This window comes from Convolutriloba macropyga, chromosome 2 (assembly GCF_964194025.1).
Source record: "Convolutriloba macropyga chromosome 2, txConMacr16.3, whole genome shotgun sequence".
Taxonomy (NCBI): Eukaryota; Metazoa; Xenacoelomorpha; order Acoela; family Convolutidae; genus Convolutriloba; species Convolutriloba macropyga.
This window is the reverse complement of record NC_134469.1, coordinates 45,669,038-45,691,919: the sequence shown is the minus strand read 5'-3', so window position 1 is coordinate 45,691,919 and position 22,882 is coordinate 45,669,038. Positions and strand designations below refer to the sequence as shown.

The window sequence follows — 22,882 nt, the reverse complement described above, 5'->3', positions numbered from 1 at the left end:
GAAACGAATGATTGAAACTAAAACCGTTATGAAAATACAACTAAATGAAAACGGATTGTGACCTGTTTTTACAGAGACTAAGCTACAAATCGAAGGAAAGATGGCTGAAAAAGGCAACGCTCAAAAAAACAAATGCTTTTGAAATCAAGTAGTTCCAAAAGTCATAACAGACATAAAATTTCCAATAAACGGATCAATTAAATTGCACCACCCCGGTAAGCCAGATGCGCATGTTTTTAATGAGACTTAAGTCACAAGACTACAAAATAAAAACAATTTTACGACATCACAGAATTGAAGGCACTAAAATTATAAGATGTTATCTGCAAGAACTCTAAATCATTACTTGCTTCTCATCTGAAAATCAATGTGTCTTCCTTATAAAAGGACTACGTGATAAAAAAAATCCAAAAATTGAAGTTTCAAAAACGAAAATTTCTTATGAAATTAAATGATCGAAGCCATCAGTCGAAACATATAAGGAACAGAGAAACTAATGTTTGAATCAACAAGTAACCGAGACTTCTTATTAATGAAGTCGAGTTAGCTGATGACAAAAATGAGAGAAAAAGGGAGACAGTTCAAAAAATCTTTTTCTTTAAAACAATAAGCCTTAAACTGAAATCGTTAAATAGGTTCAATTATACGTCTCGTGAAAGCAATCGAACTTATCATTATCAGGTAAATGTCTTACAACATCAACACGAAAGACAAACACAGGTAAAAATAAAAATCCACCAAAATTTGCAGGAGAACGGTGTCTCGGCCTATAGAAGCAAAAAATATTCAACAAAATTGAAATATTCAGCTGGATATTTTTCAATGCTGTACCCTGATTTGAAATTCTTGTAAGTATTAACATAGAAAACAAATGCGGAAATATTTTTTGTAAGGATCCATGGTGAGATCAAGATCAGCATGATATTGCTGTGCGTCTAACAAAACACTTAATTGCTCAAGTGGTTGCGAAATAGAACAATTTTTTAAAAAAAACTTTCGGCATACCAAAAATAACTAATGCAATTTGTATAATCATTCAATTTAAATTTGCCAAAATGCGGCAAAATTATATTTCCAGAAGACTCTTAAAGAAGAATATGTCTGAAGTTTTTAGGTGTCTACGTGCAGCCAATTTACAGAAAGTGGGCGGAAAATCATATTTGTCCCCGTTTTTGACGAAAAAAGTGTATTTTGAAAAAAGACTAGCATCAACTCTAGCCAAAAAACTTGGTCCGCAACCCTCCTAAACCTTTAAGGATTACACCAATAAATATGTTAGCAAAATTGACGACATTTGGTTTAAAAATTACGGAAACTTTGAACGATAGCATTGTCATTCGGCGAATGTTCAGAAAAACTTGAAATCTCGATAACTCCCTTGAAAAATGAAATGCAAATCTTTTTAATTCCATATTCTACGCTGGACGGGGCTTGCCAATGACACCACTCACAACTCTCTACGATGATTATATCGATCGGCCAAAATTGACTGAACAAAAGTGGGTCGGAACAAAAATTTATAAATCTTCAGTATTCGTTTAGTTTTTGTAAAAATTTCTGTGTTAGTTTCTTGCCAGCAGTTCTCAAAAATTGCCGGCTGCAAGAATCTCAAAAAATGTACACACAAACTCAATGAAAAAGACCATAACTAAACCTTTAAGTATTTTTTGAATTGGATATCCTCAGTTGACGTAAGCACTTCCTAAAAAGTGAATTAATTATGATAGAAGAAAGCATATGATAGGAGTTTGATCAAAGACTATTCATACAAAGGTGATTTCATACAAAGATGATTTGAAGGACGTCACAGGTACTTAAAATTTTGGGACAAGACGCATTAGCTCTAGCTATCACTATCAGAAACCAGTGCTTATTACAAAAAGAGCTCATTCTCTATCTTAATACAGGCTCGATGATGTGCGTTTGCACATAACCTTCCGACCAAACTCATCCACATTTTTGACTGAATTGTATTCCAAATAGGGAATAGACAGAAAACCTTCAAAAAATTAATCATTTTTTCGAAAAAAAAAATTAAAGATGAAAAAAATAGCTCTAAACTCCAATACTAAACGCACTAAAAAAACCGCTTCAGAGGGCCCATGAGATAGACCAATAAATAGACTACGAGAAAAGACACAAAAAGCACAAACGAGCCTTAATTACAACCACAAGTAAATGAAAACAGCATTTGAAAAACTTAACAAAGTCAAAAAGGCATCACTAAAAACCTGAATTAAACAAATTAACATCTACTTCACTTAAAAAGATATTGGAACTGTCCGTAATGAGCCTAGGTGTCAAGTGGACAAAAAGAAAAAAAAGCAAAGTTGAAAAATATTTTTTGGTTCATCTGTAACCCAGGGAGAGCCATTGAGACCTTTCAATATCCGGAATATGTCTTGCAACCAAAAAAAGAAAAACAAATTCAAAAAACTTGCCTAAATTCAGTGTCCATGCCATTAAAATTACAAATATATCAATTTAAAAAGAAAAAAAGTACAATTGGGGATGCCTTGAACCCCGATGTGACCTATCTAACAGAGTTAATGTAAAAAGACAAAAAAAAATCAACTTAAATATGGCCAAATACTCGAAAATTATTTTTTTAAAATAAAAGCTCCTGATATCAATGACAAAGAGCCATTAGTTTAAGCATGGAACCACTACTTAGACTAAATTTCATTTCAAAACAAAAACTTACATAATTTAGTTAAAAGATTATAAAAGGTTTGACATCTTGAACAATTTTCTTGCGAAATTTAATTGATTTTCAATATTTGGCTAAATTTTTCGTCAATTTGTTGTCGTATGATATAGTCTGGATGATGAACAGTCTTGGTGGCGATGCCTTGAAACCCAATTTGACCTATCTTAACAGTGTTAATGTGAAAAGACAACAGAAAATCAAACTTAAATATGGCCGAATACTCAAAAAGCTCCGATATCAATGCACTAGAGCCATTACTTAAAGCGTGAAACCACTACTTAGATTAAATTCCATTTCAAAACAAAAAACTAAGCAAAATGTCATTATTGAGACTAGGCCACAAAAACAACAGAAACGTGATAACCCTCAGCTATGGATTGAAATCTTTAAATAGTTTCATATACACCTCCAAAGGAAGCCATCAAGACTGTTCATTATCCGGAATACATACGACAACAAAAGTACGACAAATTAGAGGCAAACAAATCAATTAAAATTTGCAAGAAAACTGACCAAGATGTCAAACCTTATATAATCTTTTTACTGAGAACAAAAGATAATTTCATTTTCGACTTCATTCAATAACATGGTTGTGACAAGTCAAAAAAACCTCAAAGGTGGGCATATGTCCAAAAACAAAGAAAAGTAAGAAGTATCAAAGCCAAAAATCAATTTCTTAACCTTAACAACGAAGTGACAAATTTTAGTTCATTACAAAGAAGATGCGACCTCTTTGTTGCGACAACGCTACAGTTTGACAGGAAAAACAGTGCTTCTTACAAAAAGAGCTTATTCTCTATCTTAATACAGGCTCGATGATGTGCGTTTGCACATAAACTTCCGATCACACTCATCCAAATTTTTGACTAAATTGTATTCCAAATAGGGAAGAGACAGAAAACCTTCAAAAAATTAATCATTTTTTTCGAAAAAAAAATTTAAAGATGAAAAAAAATTGCTTTAAACTCCAAATACTAAACGTATTAAAAAAACCGCTTCAGAGGGCGCATGAGATGAACCAATAAAGAGACTACGAGAAAAGACACAAAAAGCACAAACGAGCCTTAATTTCAACCACAAGTAAATGTCAACAGTATTTGAAAAAACTTAACAAAGTCAAAAAAGCATCACCAAAAACCTGAATTAAACAAATTAACTTCTACTTCACTCAAAAAGATATTGGAACTGTCCGTAATGAGACTAGGTGTCAAGTGGACACAAAGAAAAAAAATAGCAAAGTTGAAAAATACCGTTATATTTTTTGGTTCATCTGTAACCCAGGGAGAGCCATTGAGAACGTTCAATATCCGGAATATGTCTTGCAACTAAAAAAAGAAAAACAAATTCAAAAAACTTGCCTAAATTCAGTGTCCATGCCATTAAAATTACAAATATATCAACTTAAAATGAAAAAATGTACAATTGGGGATGCCTTGAACCCCGATGTGACCTATCTAACAGTGTTAATGTAAAAAGACAAAAAAAATCAACTTAAATATGGCCAAATACTCGAAAATTATTTTTTTAAAATAAAAGCTCCTGATATCAATGACAAAGAGCCATTAGTTTAAGCATGGAACCACTACTTAGACTAAATTTCATTTCAAAACAAAAACTTATATAATTTAGTTAAAAGATTATAAAAGGTTTGACATCTTGAACAATTTTCTTGCGAAATTTAATTGATTTTCAATATTTGGCTAAATTTTTCGTCAATTTGTTGTCGTATGATATAGTCTGGATGATGAACAGTCTTGGTGGCGATGCCTTGAAACCCAATTTGACCTATCTTAACAGTGTTAATGTGAAAAGACAACAGAAAATCAAACTTAAATATGGCCGAATACTCAAAAAGCTCCGATATCAATGCACTAGAGCCATTACTTAAAGCGTGAAACCACTACTTAGATTAAATTCCATTTCAAAACAAAAAACTAAGCAAAATGTCATTATTGAGACTAGGCCACAAAAACAACAGAAACGTGATAACCCTCAGCTATGGATTGAAATCTTTAAATAGTTTCATATACACCTCCAAAGGAAGCCATCAAGACTGTTCATTATCCGGAATACATACGACAACAAAAGTACGACAAATTAGAGGCAAACAAATCAATTAAAATTTGCAAGAAAACTGACCAAGATGTCAAACCTTATATAATCTTTTTACTGAGAACAAAAGATAATTTCATTTTCGACTTCATTCAATAACATGGTTGTGACAAGTCAAAAAAACCTCAAAGGTGGGCATATGTCCAAAAACAAAGAAAAGTAAGAAGTATCAAAGCCAAAAATCAATTTCTTAACCTTAACAACGAAGTGACAAATTTTAGTTCATTACAAAGAAGATGCGACCTCTTTGTTGCGACAACGCTACAGTTTGACAGGAAAAACAGTGCTTCTTACAAAAAGAGCTTATTCTCTATCTTAATACAGGCTCGATGATGTGCGTTTGCACATAAACTTCCGATCACACTCATCCAAATTTTTGACTAAATTGTATTCCAAATAGGGAAGAGACAGAAAACCTTCAAAAAATTAATCATTTTTTTCGAAAAAAAATTAAAGATGAAAAAAAATTGCTTTAAACTCCAAATACTAAACGGGTTAAAAAACAGCTTCAGAGGGCGCATAAGATAAACCAATAAAGAGACTACGAGAAAAGACACAAAAAAGCACAAACGAGCCTTAATTTCAACCACAAGTAAATGTCAACAGTATTTGAAAAAACTTAACAAAGTCAAAAAAACATCACTAAAAACCTGAATTAAACAAATTAACTTCTACTTCACTCAAAAAGATATTGCAACTGTCCGTAATGAGACTAGGTGTCAAGTGGACACAAAGAAAAAAATAGCAAAGTTGAAAAATACCGTTATATTTTTTGGTTCATCTGTAACCCAGGGAGAGCCATTGAGACCTTTCAATATCCGGAATATGCCTTGCAACCAAAAAAAGAAAAACAAATTCAAAAAACTTGCCTAAATTCAGTGTCCATGCCATTAAAATTACAAATATATCAACTTAAAATGAAAAAATGTACAATTGGGGATGCCTTGAACCCCGATGTGACCTATCTAACAGAGTTAATGTAAAAAGACAAAAAAAAATCAACTTAAATATGGCCAAAATACTCGAAAATTATTTTTTTTAAATAAAAGCTCCTGATATCAATGACAAAGAGCCATTAGTTTAAGCATGGAACCACTACTTAGACTAAATTTCATTTCAAAACAAAAACTTATATAATTTAGTTAAAAGATTATATAAGGTTTGACATCTTGAACAATTTTCTTGCCAAATTTAATTGATTTTTAATATTTGTATAAATTTGTCGTCAATTTGTTGTCGTATGATTTAGTCTGGATGATGAACAGTCTTGGTGGCGATGCCTTGAAACCCGAGTTGACCTATCTTAACAGTGTTAATGTGAAAAGACAACAGAAAATCAAACTTAAATATGGCCGAATACTCAAAAAGCTCCTGATATCAATGCACTAGAGCCATTACTTAAAGCGTGAAACCACTACTTAGATTAAATTTCATTTCAAAACAAAAAACTAAGCAAAATGTCATTATTGAGACTAGGCCACAAAAACAACAGAAACGTGATAACCCTCAGCTATGGAATGAAATCTTTAAACAGTTTCATATACACCTCCAAAGGAAGCCATCAAGACTGTTCATTATCCAGGATATATACGACAACAAAAGTACGACAAATTAGAGGCAAACAAATCAATTAAATTTTGCAAGGAAACTGTCCAAGATGTCAAACCTTATATAATCTTTTTACTGAGAACAAAAGATAATTTCATTTTCGACTTCATTCAATAACATGGTTGTGACAAGACAAAAACACCTCAAAGGTGGGCATATGTCCAAAAACAGAAAAGTAAGAAGTATCAAAGCCAAAAATCAATTTCTTAAACTTAACAACGAAGTGACAAATTTTAGTTCATTACAAAGAAGATTCGACCTCTTTGTTGAGACAACGCTACAGTTTGACAGGAAAAACAAAAAATGGCGAAAGCTCAAATCCATTTTTATTTGAAAAACAGTACTTTTGAAAGTCATCGAAACAATAAACTTTCAACTAAAACATTAAGTTCTAGCCCTTTAAAACACCAATTTTGCGTGTCATCGGTGAGGTGAGAAAAGGTCATAAGACAACAAAATAACAAATAGGGATCTCAAATATTTAAAAACAATTTAAATGTAAACATTGTTGAAGTCATATCGAAACTGATTCTGTTCTTCATATTGCGTTGCTGAGCAACTGCTGTTCAAAGAAAACATTGAACAAAATAACAGAAAAAAGAAAGCGGCCTTAGTCAAGAGCACTGAAAAAATATATTGTGGAAATTGAGTCGTTATGATTGACATTAAAAAAGCTAAAGAAAAGTTTATCAAATAGATAACAAAAGTAACAATCTATATCACAATACTCTATCCGAACTTACTTCATCCCAGATATATTATTCATTTCTATTACATAATTGGACAAAGAAACTACTGTAGTAATCTGGTAACAGCAACTAGCATCAAATAGACGAGATCAACGAGAAAAGATGCAGCAATTCCTTGTTTTGAACTTAGTTAAAATACTTTTTTATAGCCTAATTACTTCTTTTCCAACTCAATTTGATTCATTTTAATAACAAAACAAGTCTGAACAATCTTTTCACTCCATTTCAAAATCTCTGTATGAGAACAAAAAATAACACCTTGTTGCCATCAATTATCCATAGCTCAAAAACAACCACCTTCATAAACAGAAATCTAAACTAAAAGATTCAGGCTATAAACGGCTTTTACATTACTTCAATAAGATCTTACAACGTTCGATTACGTTGCAAAACTTTAGGGAAGGTAAAATATCAAAGTGCTTAAAGAAAAAGTAATAAATCTTACCGAGACCCCTATTCAGATCTACAAACGTACCAGGCAGAGTGCCGGATAACAGCCACCGTTGACATTCAAAGATGGTAAGAACAGAGAGACATCGGACAAAAACTGCGCTGTTGTCCAAAAGCTTCTTCAGTGCGAACTTTTTTGATTGCATTTCGTAGTTAGATATACTCCTGTTTCTTAATGAGATGATACGAAGTAGAATCAATTCCAAAAGAGATTAGACTTGGCAGCAAAGATGAATTAGAACAATGTTCGAATGGTGGTTGTCTACAATCGATCTTTATGGGTTTGTCTCATTTCAATTTCCGAATCCCTTTTGTGAAATTGACTTAGTTCATTTTAGACTTATTATCTGAGCACTTGTCGATTGCAAGAAATTTGAGTGAGTGAAGAAAAAAAACAAGAGCTGAGGAGTCAAAAAGATTTCACGTAAATGTTTACCGAAGTTTAGGGCAAACACAATTTTTAGTTTGATGAAGAAAAAACATAGCAGGACAAGTTCTGAAACACGATCTAAGAATTGAAAAAAAAAACAAGTAAAAAACTTAAATTCATTGAGTCGAAACAGTGAAATAGGTAAGCCAGAAATCAATTGTGAAGTCCTGACCAATGTAAAACGCAAAACGCGCTTTAACGCTTTAAAGGTAAAGCAAATTAGAAACCCCTAGAGTCTCAACTCAAATTGAGATTGAAAAAACACGAACGAAAACAAAATGATTTTGCACACTATCAATTACAAGGTTGGAAAAATTGGCTGCCATTTCGATGATGGATATCCTCTTGTTTCTCACGAGAGGACGCAGTCAGTAGCATCATCACGAATAAGCAATAGATAACGTAAATAAGACTTATGAGAACAATGTTCAAGTAGCGGACATCTACAATTTCGCTTAATGGGTCTATCCCGTTTTTATTTTGATTTTGTTCTTGGAAACTGATTCTCTTCTTTAGAGTGAGTTGCTGAGCAACTGCTGTTCAAACGAAACCTGGAACAGAATGATTGAAAAAAGAAAGCATCCTAAGTCGAGAGCACTGAAAAATAATTATTGTGGAAATTAGGTCGTTATAATTAACACTAGAAGCTAAAGAAAAGTTTTCATCAAATTGAAAAAAAAACAAAATAGAGATCTAAATCATAAAACTCTATCCAAAACTACTCGACCCCCGATATATTATTCATTTCTATTACATATTTGGACAAAGAAGCTACTGTAGTATTCTGGTAACAGCAATTAGCATCAAATAGAAGAGATCAACGATAAAACGCAGAATATCACTCGCAGAAAGCACCCAGTTTTCTGCACACATTGCACACACTTGTATCTTGTTTTGAATACAGCTAAAATACTTCTCTTAAAGCTTTACTTCTTTTCCAACTAAATTCTGATTCTTTTCACTAACAAAACAGTCCTTAATACAATTTTTTCAGTATGTTAAAATCTCTGTATGAGAACAAAAAAACACAATTTATTCCCATCATTTATCTGTAGCTCGAAGCCACCGCCCTCACAAACTGAAAACTAAATTAAAAGATCCACGCTAGAAACGGCTTTAACGTTATTACTTCATTAAGAAATTACAACGTTCGTTTGAGTTGCAAAACTTTAGGGGAGGGGTAAAATAGCAAAGTACTTAAAGAAAAGGTATTAATGCTAACTATAGACCCCTATTCAGATCTTAAAACGTACCTGGTCGGTGCGAGCTATTAAGATTGCACTTTCTAGTTAGACAAACTCCTGCTTCGTAATGAGATAATAGGAAGCAGAATACATTCCAAAAGAGATAAGACTTGGCAGCAAAGACTCAAAGCTCAAATGGGGGTCCTCTACAACTCACAACTGGTCTTTATGTGTTTGTCTCATTTCCAATTCCGAATTCGCGTTTCGATATTGACTCTGTTCAATTAAGACTTATTTGCTGAGCAACTGTTCATTAAAAAAGTTTTGAGAGTGAGCTAAGAAAACAAGAGCTGAGTAGTCAAAAACATTTTATGTAAATATTGACCGAGGTTTAGGGCAAACAAAATTTTTAGTTTGATGATGATAAACCTTAACAAGACAAGTCCTGAAAAACCATCAAAGAACTGAACGAATGAAACCAATGAGGAAAAAATTTAAAATGCATCCAGTTGAAACAGTGAATTAAGTAAGTCAGAACTCAGTTATGAAGTCCTGTTCAATGTAAAACGCAAACCACGCTTTAACGCTTTAAAAGTAAAGCAAATTAGAAACCCCTAGAGTCTCAACTCACATTGAGATTGAAAAAACACGAAAAAGAAATTGATTTTGTACACGGATATTTTTAAGGTTTAAAACAATTTGCTGTCATTTCCCAGGTGGACATCCTCCTGTTCCTCATGAGAGGACCGAGTCACTAGTACCATTACCAATAAGCATTAAATACGGTAACTTAGACTTATAAGAACAAAGTTCAAGTAGCGGACATCTAAAATTTTTATCAACTCAATTCTGATTCTTTTCACTAACAAAAAAATCCTGAATACAACCTTTTCAGTATGCTAAAATAAATGTGAACAAAAAACCACAAATTATTCCCATCAATTATCTGTACCTCGAAACCACCTCGCTGTAAACGGCTTTGACGTTATTAAACGCTTTTGACATTATTACTTCAAAAAGAACTTACAACGTTCGATTGAGTTGCAAAACTTTAGGGGAGGTGTAAAATAGCAAAGTACTTAAAGAAAAGGTATTAAAACTAACTATAGACCCCTATTCGGATCTAAAAACGTACCAGGCCGGTGCGAGCCATTATGATTGAATTCTGTATTTAGACATACTCCTATTTCGTAATGAGATGATAGGAAGTATAATCCATTCCAAAAGAGATAAGACTTGGCAACAAGGACTAATTAGAACAAAGCTCGAACGGTGGTCGTCTACAACCTGTCTTCATGGGTTTGTCTCATTTCGAATTCGTGAATTCCTATTTCGATATTGACTCTGTTCATTTAAGACTTATTTGCTGAGCACCTGTCGGTTAAAAAAGATTTGAGTGAGCGAAGAAGAAAACAAGAGCTGAGTAGTCGAAAAGATTTCTCGTAAATAATGACAGAGGTTTAGGGCAAACACAGTTTTTAGTTTGATGAAGAAAAACATAAAAGGACAAAAACTGAAAAACAGTCAAAGAATTGGAAAAAACAATGAGTGAAGAATTTCAAATGCATTCAGTTGAAACCGTGAATTAGGTAAGTCAGAACTCAAAAGTGAAGTCCTGACCAATGTAAAACACAAACCGCGCTTTAACGCTTTAAAGGTAAAGCAAATTGGAAACCCCTAGAGTCTCAACTCATATTGAGATTGAAAAACACGAAAAAGAAATTGATTCTGTACACAGATATTTTTAAGGTTCAAAACAATTTGCTGTCATTTCCCAGGTGGACATCCTCATGTTCCTCATGAGAGGACAGTGCAACTAGTACCATCAACGATAAGCAAAAAATATGGTAACTAAGAGCTTTAAGAACAAAGTTCAAGTAGTGGGTATCTAAAATTTCGCTTTATGGGTCTATCCCCCTTTTTTATTTCGTTTTTCGAAACTGATTCTGTTAAGCTTGCGTTGCTGAGCAACTGCTGTTCAAACAAAACTGTGAACTAAACAACTGAAAAACGAAAGCGGCATAAGTCGAGAGCACTGAAAAAAATTATTGTGGAAACTAAGTCGTTATGACTAACATTATAAAAGCTAAAGAAAAGTTTTCATCAAATAGATAAAAAAAAGTAGAGATCTATATCATAATACTCTATCAAAAAAAAATCCATTCCAGATACACTAATCATTTCTATTATATACTTGGACAAAGAAACTGCTGTAGTATTCTAGTAAGAGCAACTAGCATCAAATAGACGAGATCAACAAGAAAAGACACAGCAATCTCTTGTTTTGAATATAGCTAAAACACTTATTTTATAGCTTAATTACTTCTTTTCCAACTCAACTCTGATTCAGTTCACTAACAAAAAAATTGTGACACAATCTTCCCACTCCATTTTAAAATCTCGGCATGAGAACAAAAAAACACCTTGTTCCCATCAATTAACCGTAGCTCAAAACAACCGCCCTCACAAACAGAAAACTAAATTTAAAGATTCACGCTATAAACGGCTTATCGTTATTACATCAATAGGATCTTACAACGTTCGCTTGAAATGCAAAACTTTAGGGGAAGGGTAAAGTATCCTCAAAGTACTTAAAGGTATTAAACTTTACCTAAGACCCCTATTTAGATCTAAAAACAAACCAGGCAGATTGCTGGATAACAGCCACCGTTGACATTCATAAAGATGGTAAGAACAGACAAACAATGAAAAAAGAGCACCGTTGTCCAAAAAGCTTCTTCAGTGCGAGCTATTTTGATTGCATTTCGTAGTCAGACATACTCCTGTTTCTTAATGAGATGATACGGAGTAGAATCAATTCCAAAAGAGATTAGACTTGGCAGTAAAGACAAATTTGAGCAAAGTTCGAATGGTGGTCGTCTACAACCGATCTTTATGGGTTTCTCTCACTTCCCGAATCCCTTTTTCGAAACTGACTCTGCACATTTTAGACTTATTATCCGAGCACCCGTCGATTGCAAGAAGTTTTGAGTGAGCGAAGAACAAAACAAGAGCTGAGGAGTCAAAAAGATTTCACGTAAATGTTTACCTAGGTTCAGGGCAAACAAAATTTTCAGTTTAGTGAAGAAAAACATAGCAGGACAAGTTCTGAAACGCAAAGAATTGAGGTTTAGGGCAAACACAGTTTTTAGTTTGATGAAGAAAAACATAAAAGGACAAAAACTGAAAAACAGTCAAAGAATTGGAAAAAACAATGAGTGAAGAATTTCAAATGCATTCAGTTGAAACCGTGAATTAGGTAAGTCAGAACTCAAAAGTGAAGTCCTGACCAATGTAAAACACAAACCGCGCTTTAACGCTTTAAAGGTAAAGCAAATTGGAAACCCCTAGAGTCTCAACTCATATTGGGATTGAAAAACACGAAAAAGAAATTGATTCTGTACACAGATATTTTTAAGGTTCAAAACAATTTGCTGTCATTTCCCAGGTGGACATCCTCATGTTCCTCATGAGAGGACAGTGCAACTAGTACCATCAACGATAAGCAAAAAATATGGTAACTAAGAGCTTTAAGAACAAAGTTCAAGTAGTGGGTATCTAAAATTTCGCTTTATGGGTCTATCCCCCTTTTTTATTTCGTTTTTCGAAACTGATTCTGTTAAGCTTGCGTTGCTGAGCAACTGCTGTTCAAACAAAACTGTGAACTAAACAACTGAAAAACGAAAGCGGCATAAGTCGAGAGCACTGAAAAAAATTATTGTGGAAACTAAGTCGTTATGACTAACATTATAAAAGCTAAAGAAAAGTTTTCATCAAATAGATAAAAAAAAGTAGAGATCTATATCATAATACTCTATCAAAAAAAAATCCATTCCAGATACACTAATCATTTCTATTACATACTTGGACAAAGAAACTGCTGTAGTATTCTGGTAAGAGCAACTAGCATCAAATAGACGAGATCAACAAGAAAAGACACAGCAATCTCTTGTTTTGAATATAGCTAAAACACTTCTTTTATAGCTTAATTACTTCTTTTCCAACTCAACTCTGATTCAGTTCACTAACAAAAAAATTGTGACACAATCTTCCCACTCCATTTTAAAATCTCGGCATGAGAACAAAAAAACACCTTGTTCCCATCAATTAACCGTAGCTCAAAACAACCGCCCTCACAAACAGAAAACTAAATTTAAAGATTCACGCTATAAACGGCTTATCGTTATTACATCAATAGGATCTTACAACGTTCGCTTGAAATGCAAAACTTTAGGGGAAGGGTAAAGTATCCTCAAAGTACTTAAAGGTATTAAACTTTACCTAAGACCCCTATTTAGATCTAAAAACAAACCAGGCAGATTGCTGGATAACAGCCACCGTTGACATTCATAAAGATGGTAAGAACAGACAAACAATGAAAAAAGAGCACCGTTGTCCAAAAAGCTTCTTCAGTGCGAGCTATTTTGATTGCATTTCGTAGTCAGACATACTCCTGTTTCTTAATGAGATGATACGGAGTAGAATCAATTCCAAAAGAGATTAGACTTGGCAGTAAAGACAAATTTGAGCAAAGTTCGAATGGTGGTCGTCTACAACCGATCTTTATGGGTTTCTCTCACTTCCCGAATCCCTTTTTCGAAACTGACTCTGCACATTTTAGACTTATTATCCGAGCACCCGTCGATTGCAAGAAGTTTTGAGTGAGCGAAGAACAAAACAAGAGCTGAGGAGTCAAAAAGATTTCTTGTAAATGTTTACCTAGGTTCAGGGCAAACAAAATTTTCAGTTTAGTGAAGAAAAACATAGCAGGACAAGTTCTGAAACGCAAAGAATTGAATAAAAAACAATGAGTGAAAATTTCAAATGCTTTCAGTTGAAACAGTGAATTACAAAACTTAAGCATCAGATAACGTAAAAAAGACTTATGAAAACAATGTTCAAGTAGCGGACATCTACAATTTCGCTTAATGGGTCTATCCCGTTTTTATTTTGATTTTGTTCTTGGAAACTGATTCTCTTCTTTAGAGTGAGTTGCTGAGCAACTGCTGTTCAAACGAAACCTGGAACAGAATGATTGAAAAAAGAAAGCATCCTAAGTCGAGAGCACTGAAAAATAATTATTGTGGAAATTAGGTCGTTATAATTAACACTAGAAGCTAAAGAAAAGTTTTCATCAAATTGAAAAAAAAAACAAAATAGAGATCTAAATCATAAAACTCTATCCAAAACTACTCGACCCCCGATATATTATTCATTTCTATTACATATTTGGACAAAGAAGCTACTGTAGTATTCTGGTAACAGCAATTAGCATCAAATAGAAGAGATCAACGATAAAACGCAGAATATCACTCGCAGAAAGCACCCAGTTTTCTGCACACATTGCACACACTTGTATCTTGTTTTGAATACAGCTAAAATACTTCTCTTAAAGCTTTACTTCTTTTCCAACTAAATTCTGATTCTTTTCACTAACAAAACAGTCCTTAATACAATTTTTTCAGTATGTTAAAATCTCTGTATGAGAACAAAAAAACACAATTTATTCCCATCATTTATCTGTAGCTCGAAGCCACCGCCCTCACAAACTGAAAACTAAATTAAAAGATCCACGCTAGAAACGGCTTTAACGTTATTACTTCATTAAGAAATTACAACGTTCGTTTGAGTTGCAAAACTTTAGGGGAGGGGTAAAATAGCAAAGTACTTAAAGAAAAGGTATTAATGCTAACTATAGACCCCTATTCAGATCTTAAAACGTACCAGGTCGGTGCGAGCTATTAAGATTGCACTTTCTAGTTAGACAAACTCCTGCTTCGTAATGAGATAATAGGAAGCAGAATACATTCCAAAAGAGATAAGACTTGGCAGCAAAGACTCAAAGCTCAAATGGGGGTCCTCTACAACTCACAACTGGTCTTTATGTGTTTGTCTCATTTCCAATTCCGAATTCGCATTTCGATATTGACTCTGTTCAATTAAGACTTATTTGCTGAGCAAATGTTCAGTAAAAAAGTTTTGAGTGAGCTAAGGAAACAAGAGCTGAGTAGTCAAAAACATTTTATGTAAATATTGACCGAGGTTTAGGGCAAACAAAATTTTTAGTTTGATGATCATAAACCTTAACAAGACAAGTCCTGAAAAACCATCAAAGAACTGAACGAATGAAACCAATGAGGTAAAAATTTAAAATACATCCAGTTGAAACAGTGAATTAAGTAAGTCAGAACTCAGTTATGAAGTCCTGTCCAATGTAAAACGCAAACTACGCTTTAACGCTTTAAACGTAAAGCAAATTAGAAACCCCTAGAGTCTCAACTCACATTGAGATTGAAAAAACACGAAAAAGAAAATGATTTTGTACACGGATATTTTCAAGGTTTAAAACAATTTGCTGTCATTTCCCAGGTGGACATCCTCCTTTTCCTCATGAGAGGACAGAGTCACTAGTACCATTACCAATAAGCATTAAATACGGTAACTTAGACTTATAAGAACAAAGTTCAAGTAGCGAGCATCTAAAATTTCGCTTTATGGGTCTATCCCGTTTCTATTTTCATTCCGTTTTCCAACACTAATTCTGTTCTTCAGATTGATTGGTGAGCAACTGCTGTTCAAAAAAAGATTTGCACAGAGTGACCGAAGAATGAAACCGGCCGTAGTCAGAGCACTGAAAAATAATTATTGAGGAAATTATAATTAACATTATAAACGCTATGGAGACGTTTCTCATCAAATAGATAACAAAAGTAGAGAACTATATCATAATGCTCTATCCGAATTTATTCGATACCAGAGATATTATTCATTTCTATTACATACATGGACAGGGAAATTACTGTAGTATTCTACTAACAGCAATTGGCATCAAATAGACGAGATCAATGAGATAAGACCCAGCAAATCACTCAAAGAATGCACCTAATTTTCTGCATATATTGAACAGTCATTTCTTTTCCAAATCAATTCTGATTCATTTCACAAAAAAAAAACAATCTGAACACAGTCTTTTAACTCTATTTTAAAATCTCATTAAGAGCACACAAAATCACAACTTGTTCCCATCAATTATCTGCAGTCATATCTGTACTCAAAACCACCCTCATCACAAACTGAAAACTAAATTAAAAGATTGACGTTATAAATGGCTTCAACGTTATTACTCCTATAAGTAATTATTACTTTCGATAGAGTTCCAAAAATTTATGCGATAGGTATAATAGCACCAAAAAACTTAAAGTAATGGTATTAAAACTTACGTTAGACCCCTGCTCAGACCTGAATACGTACCAGGCAGATATCTGGATAATAAACACCCAATTCAATTCCAAAACATTCTAAAAACAGACAAAGGAAAAAGTTGACTTGCCCTAAAAACTTTCAGTGCGAGCTTTTTTGATTGAATTTATTAGTTAGATACACTCATGTTTCTTAATGAGATGATACGAAGTAGACTCAATTCCAAAAGCGATTACACTGGGCAGCAAAGACCAGTTGAAACAAAGTTCCAATTCTGGTTGTCTAGGACTGGTATTTATGGGTTTAGTCCATTTCTATTTCCGTTTTTCTATATTGACTGTGTTTATTTTAGCGTTACTTGCTGAGCACCTGTCTGTTAAAAAATTTTGAGTTGAGCAAAGAATAAAACAATAGCGGAGTGGTCAAAAAGATGTCACGTAAATGTTGACCGAGGCTTGGGGCAAACAAACTCTCAGATTGGTGAAAAAAACATAACAGGACAAGTACTGAAATACCATCAATGCAAATAATATAGGACAAGTCCTGAAATACCATCGAAGAATTCAAAAGACAATGAAAAACAATTTAAAATGCATCCGCTGACATTTCTCGCTCTGCTTAATAAATTACAGTGAAAACTTTACGCCGCTTCTTCGCTGCTTGACTTTCTGTTTCGGCGTGACCAAAATCACTATTCCAATTTGACTTCAAAAACAATGAAAATGTGTGAAGGGTTCACAAAAAACAGACAGCACTCGATTACAAATCAAATGCACTTCTATTTTATATAAAAAATAAGCGATAGAGAAGATGAAGGCGGGTACTTAAAATCAGTTACCTACCATCAAGCCCTTAAGTTTCATTGGTCCGTAAACATTGAAAAACTCAAATATGTACTCAACTGACTAACGTCGGGAGAATTGCTCTCAAACGACCGGCTGGTTTTGGCAGTAGCTAGCTACCGTTTAGTGAGGCTAGCTGTAGCTTCATTGGGTGGGGCAGCAGTGGGGGGGGGGGGTACTTGACTGCACGGGGCTCTTACTGCCTGAACGATGTTCAGGGTTGGGGTGAAGTGAGGGGTTCTGATGTTGAAAGGGGAGGGTCACCCCTAAGAACCGCCCTTTAAACCATAAGTATAAGGTTCCATAACCAAGAGAACTTAATGCTCTCTGGGCGCTACCTATTTATCCGCAACCAGACGCGAAATCGGTCACTCAAAAAGTCGCATAAAAAGACCAGCAGGACTAACATAATTGCTACAAACTTCGTTTGACAGCAATTAATTAGAACTTTCAAAAACTGAAGAAGAAATTCATTTAAAAAGTCTTTATATTTGTGATATTAATATTTTGAAGACCATTCCAAAGCCACTAGAGCCTATGCAGAACAATTGTAAAAGTCAGTATTATTTTGTGTTTAAGTTTGCATTACCAAAACATGTAGCTCAGAAAATGGAGATAAAAAAGTATGTCTCGCAGAAGACCTTTGAAACGTTGACAAATGATAATTAAGAACAAATCAAATAAACTTAAAACGACGAAAAATTGCACTAAATTGGGCTCAAAACTCTCGGAACCTTCGCCTTTTAGGTCCTCCAGCAGCTTCAGCACTGAGCCCTTGAGCAGATTATTAAAAACAGCTAAGAGTCTCAATTGAAACCTAACACCCACTGGTCATTACCTAATTATCCCGTTTTTAAAGAAGTCAACGAAAACAAAAAATAACATAACCGACTAACGTCGGGCTTATTGCTCTCAAACGACCGGCGAGCAGTTGACTTTGTCAGTAGCTAGCCATAGTTTCATGAAGCTAGCTTTAGCTTGATTCGACTCTGCAACATTTAGTTTTCTAGCCTTGTTAGTAAATAAATCAATTATAAAAACTGATATTTCAGAAATTTGCAAAATAATGCAAAATTTAAACGAAAAGTTTCCAGATTTCGCAGTGAAAATTTTCAAAACCATTTTTCATCTCTGGAGTTCTGTCAAGTAACCCATCTACAAAACATGAAAAGTTTCGTTGGCCAGTAATGATCGTTAAACTCAGAAAAGGACAAAAATACTCAAAAATTTTTTTTTTAAAAACGAAAATTTTAACAAAATCTTGCTAAAATTGAAAACATTAAATTTTCAAAACCATTTCATTGTCTCAATAACATTGATAAAGCTGGAGTCATTAAAATTCTGATAACCAATCTATTAACTCTAAAAACTATGCAACAACTTATTATCAAACCTTGGCGGAGGTCCCTATTTTATCTAGAAACTATGCAGTAACCTATCAACAAACCCTAGAGGAGGCTGACCTCAAAAACGACAACAAATTTTTAAAAAAACTTGAAAAAAATGCAAGTTCTATAAAAATTGCTGAAATTTGTGATAAAAAGTTGAAAACTATTCCATGGCTTTTCTGGTCCCTGCGTCTGGAAAGACGAATAAAGAAAAATAAGTGTCAAAAAATTTAAAAAATTGCACGATTTGTCAAAAAATGCTAAAATTCGTGATGTTAAAATGTTGAAATCATTCCACTACCACTAGAAACTATGCAGTAACCTTCTATGGCATTTAGGGCTGATAAAACTCAAAAAATGACAAAAATTTTCAAAGTTTGAAAAAAATTATGAAAATTAGTATAAAATTGCGTGGGGGGCTGATGGGGGGGGGGGGGGGGGGTTGGGGGGAGGCTGACGACGGCTATTTATTATCTACATGTAATATATTGATTGGTCAAATTGTCTGCGCAAAAGAAAGTCCGGCTCAGCACAGGTACTCGAAGTAACGTCTGTCCAAAAATGCATAAATTAACTTCGAACACTTTTTATCTGTGAAATATTGAAATATTCTCTATATCAGTGGAAAATTTTGAGGTTAGAAAATATTCATCAATTACCATTTTATTTCAAAATAAAGCAACGAATGTTTAACGCATCAAGTTCATTTATCAAAACGAGTTCTGACATCTTGTCTTTGGTTGAAATCCTGGTTGTTGCATTTTTCCGATAGAGCAGAAATTTATTTTTTCAGTGAAATTTAGTAAAGCTGTTTGTGGCTCCCCAAAAGTCAAGGTGATCAATTAAATGTTTTTAGATGTGATAGTGAAAACTAACAAATATCCGCTGTCATGCTAATTAAATGCTAAATCGATTTTTCTAAATTCTTTAAAGGCTAAATATGAGTTGATCAACATCTGAATAATAAATAATGCAGAAACCTTGCATGTTGGGTGGCGCAGGAGCACTTCGCCTAGGGGGTGCCAAATGAGTTCCACCGCGTGACCGAAGTGGGCCTCCTGGTCCTCCTCCACCTCTTCCAGACAGTGATCTCTTGGTGTTGGGGTTTGGTCTCGTGTCGAACACTTGGGGACTTCTCGGAGGAGGAAGTGGCGGTGGCTCAGATGGCGGAGGCATATTCAGCACGTGCCCATTACTAACTGTTCCTTTCTGGCCGGGATTTAGGTTCGAGTTCGAGGCATTCGGCTGTTTCGTGTTGTGTGTACTGCTATTTGGTTCAGCTGCTGTAGCGACAGACTGAGCTAACGGCTGGATGACGGTTGGTAAAAACTTGGCTAGCTGAGAGAATGGGTTTTGGTTTGCCTGTTGTTGTGCTTGTTGCTGTATTGGTTGATGTTGTTGCTGCAATGGCTGCTGACCTTCTTTTTGAAGTGCTAGATGTTGTGCCACGTGTTGCCCTGGTTGTTGATTTGACAATGGTGGTTTCTGTTGATTGATGTTTTGGTTGGTAGACTGCTGAAATGGGGGATACTGTACTTGTTCTTGTGCTGCTCCGGTGTTTATTTTTCCATTGTTAAGGGGAGGACCACCTTGTTGAGTTGAACCAAACGAAGTATTCAATCTAGAGGATGAGTGGGGATTGCTGGAGCTACTGGTTCCAGAAATAGTTTGACCCACTAGCTGTGACTGCTGGTGCAGCTCGACTGAGGTGGGTGCATTTCCAGTGCTATTATAAGTATTTTGTTGATGTGCTTGTGGTTGCTGTAGTTGTTGTTGCTGTTGCGTCGGTGGTTGTTGGTAATTGCCGGGATTCTGCTGAGATGTCTGGTCAATAACTGATTCTCCGGCAGTTTGCTGGTTTGAGGATTGCTGCAACTCTTTAGGCGCTGCAGGAGTAGCCCATTTACCACTTTTAGCCAATATATCTGCACGCTTTTTGCAAAGTTTACACTGCCAAGCGAGCTAAAACATAATCGTTGCCACGGGTTGCGTCGCCAATTTCATCAAATTCACGCTTAATCAGATTTTGCCTTCCTCCACGATCAAAAAAAACCCACAGTTTTGAGAACCTTTAATATATCAAATTAAAGGGAACGGAACTTAGATGGGAAAAGGGTGCCTAAAGCGCAATTTGGATAAATTAAGAGAAAAAAAGCTGCATACGTAATAATAATAAAAGAGTTATTTATGCTTAGCATGTCAACGAGTTACGTTTGCTGTCGTCTTCAACCATATTGATTGTGGTGTAAACAAGCAAAACTATAATAAGCTAACCAGCAGCAGCCTAGCAGAGCAGCACTAGTTAGATTAAACACACAGTATGTGTGTATGTATGTTTGTCACAAGGGCAGTAGATGTATGAATATATAAATATAGTGTTATCTATATCATCAGACAATAAATAATGAGCGTACGGCTGACTTTTCCTGTTTCAACATTAGATGACAACACCATACTTGCTCAGAGAGAGCAAGAAACGACAACGCGCAGACACAATCAGCGAGCAAGAGCGCGCCATGGACAGGGTAGACGATTTATTCCTTCATAATTATCCCTGCAGGAGAATATTGAATGCATACTGCAGTACCCCCCCCCCCCCCCCCCACCCACCCACCCACCTCAAAGCCACTAAGTCAACAAAAATCAACAAACATCAGAGAACCCCAAAACCACCCTGTTGTGCTGTTGTTGTAGGCTTCGAGTGTACAGAAATATGGGGTGTAACACATACAGAACACTACCACAAAAGACACGTACTCTTAACAGACACGAAAAACAGCGCGCAAATGAGAGCGATACAAAGATCCGCCGTCAAAAGGGATAAGATAGGATATTGGGACAAAAAGGAGCGGAGGTACGAAGAAAGAAGAACAAGGTTTCATTACCTGGGTTTAAGTCCTTCCCCTTTTTCGCCTCCATTTTAATCTCAGCAAGTAATTAAGTTGATTTATCATCTTGTTAATACAAGCCAGGGAGAACGAATACGCGACAAAATCAGCGATTCAATCAGCAACATTAGTTAGGGTGACAATGTACTCCACATTGACAATGTCGTACTTCTTCAGTCACCCAGTAAATTAACAAAGGGCTATGAATTAACAGATTGGAATTTAACCATAGCCACAAATCAGGAAAATCGAGTATTTTGAGAGGTTAAACAAAAACTTTAACATATTGACAGTGATAACTAGTTAAAGAACTAATAAAAAGGAATGCGCTTTCATACTTGAGCTTATAGTTGTGTGATGGAGCGTGTAGTGAAATGTGAATAAAAGTAAAGTTTGTCGTAAAAGGTGCAGATTACTTGTAGACAGCAATGGTGAGGAGTAGTAGTGACATAGCACGAGCAGGAACAATATTGACTGTGGCGCTAAAAGATATGGAGACATAACAAAACATACGCACAATAAATTGCCTCAATTTTATCAGAGATAGCAAATACTAAATCCTGTCTCGCGCCACCATTGTGCAATTTAATAGTATTGCAATTACAATTCTTTTGGGGTTAACTAGTTTTTGTGTGCTAAGATTAAGCTGCTGCGGCCGCTGTTGTTGCGAGAAACAGGCAGGCTTCGATGAGAAGAAAGAGGGGGAGAGGAGGAGGGAGGGAGAGCAAGATGGATACAAGTAGTAGTAATAGTGGTGACGGTGGTGGTTGTAGCAGTACTTTTAACGGTAGAAGCGGTGGAAGGTATGGAGAGAGAGAGGACAGGAGACAGAGAGAGAGAGAGAGAGAGAGAGATAGATAGCTAGAGAATCCTACTAGCAGTCTGCCGTCAAATGGCTCGAAAGAGAAAGCAGTGAATAACTAAAAGCAGACAACCACCACCACCGCCACCACCATCAACGAAAGGTTTAAAAGACTTCCTCTCTTTATGTACACAAAAGAAGCACCAACATCAAAATGTCCCCACACACTCAAACAAGACTTTTGCGATGCAAGTAAAAAGGCAACGCAACCCAATGCAAAACTACTGCATTCACCGCCATTTTCACTCCGAACATGTGCGCCTTCTTCAGGCCCCACTCAGCGTCTGTCTAGACCAGTCAACAATGTCTGAACTAGTTTTCACAACAAACCTACTCAATAAGCGGGAGGCCCTCAAAGCCATCACACACTCGATCTGAACTACACTTTATTCCGTTTATATTCTCTATTCAAATTAGCTCTGAAATACTTATGTGGAACTTTTGAAATTTTAGAATTCT

At 35.1% G+C, this 22,882-nt stretch overlaps 1 protein-coding gene across 1 annotated transcript in view; it reads right to left on the bottom strand.

The window, feature by feature from the left end:
* The window catches only part of LOC142358703 (uncharacterized), a 389,942-nt gene that overhangs the window by 251,583 nt on the left and 115,477 nt on the right, over nt 1-22,882 (bottom strand). The window contains exon 3 of the mRNA XM_075410229.1: nt 19,654-20,635. Within this exon, the coding sequence (XP_075266344.1) occupies nt 19,654-20,635 (982 nt within the window). The remainder of the gene's footprint in view (nt 1-19,653; nt 20,636-22,882) is intronic.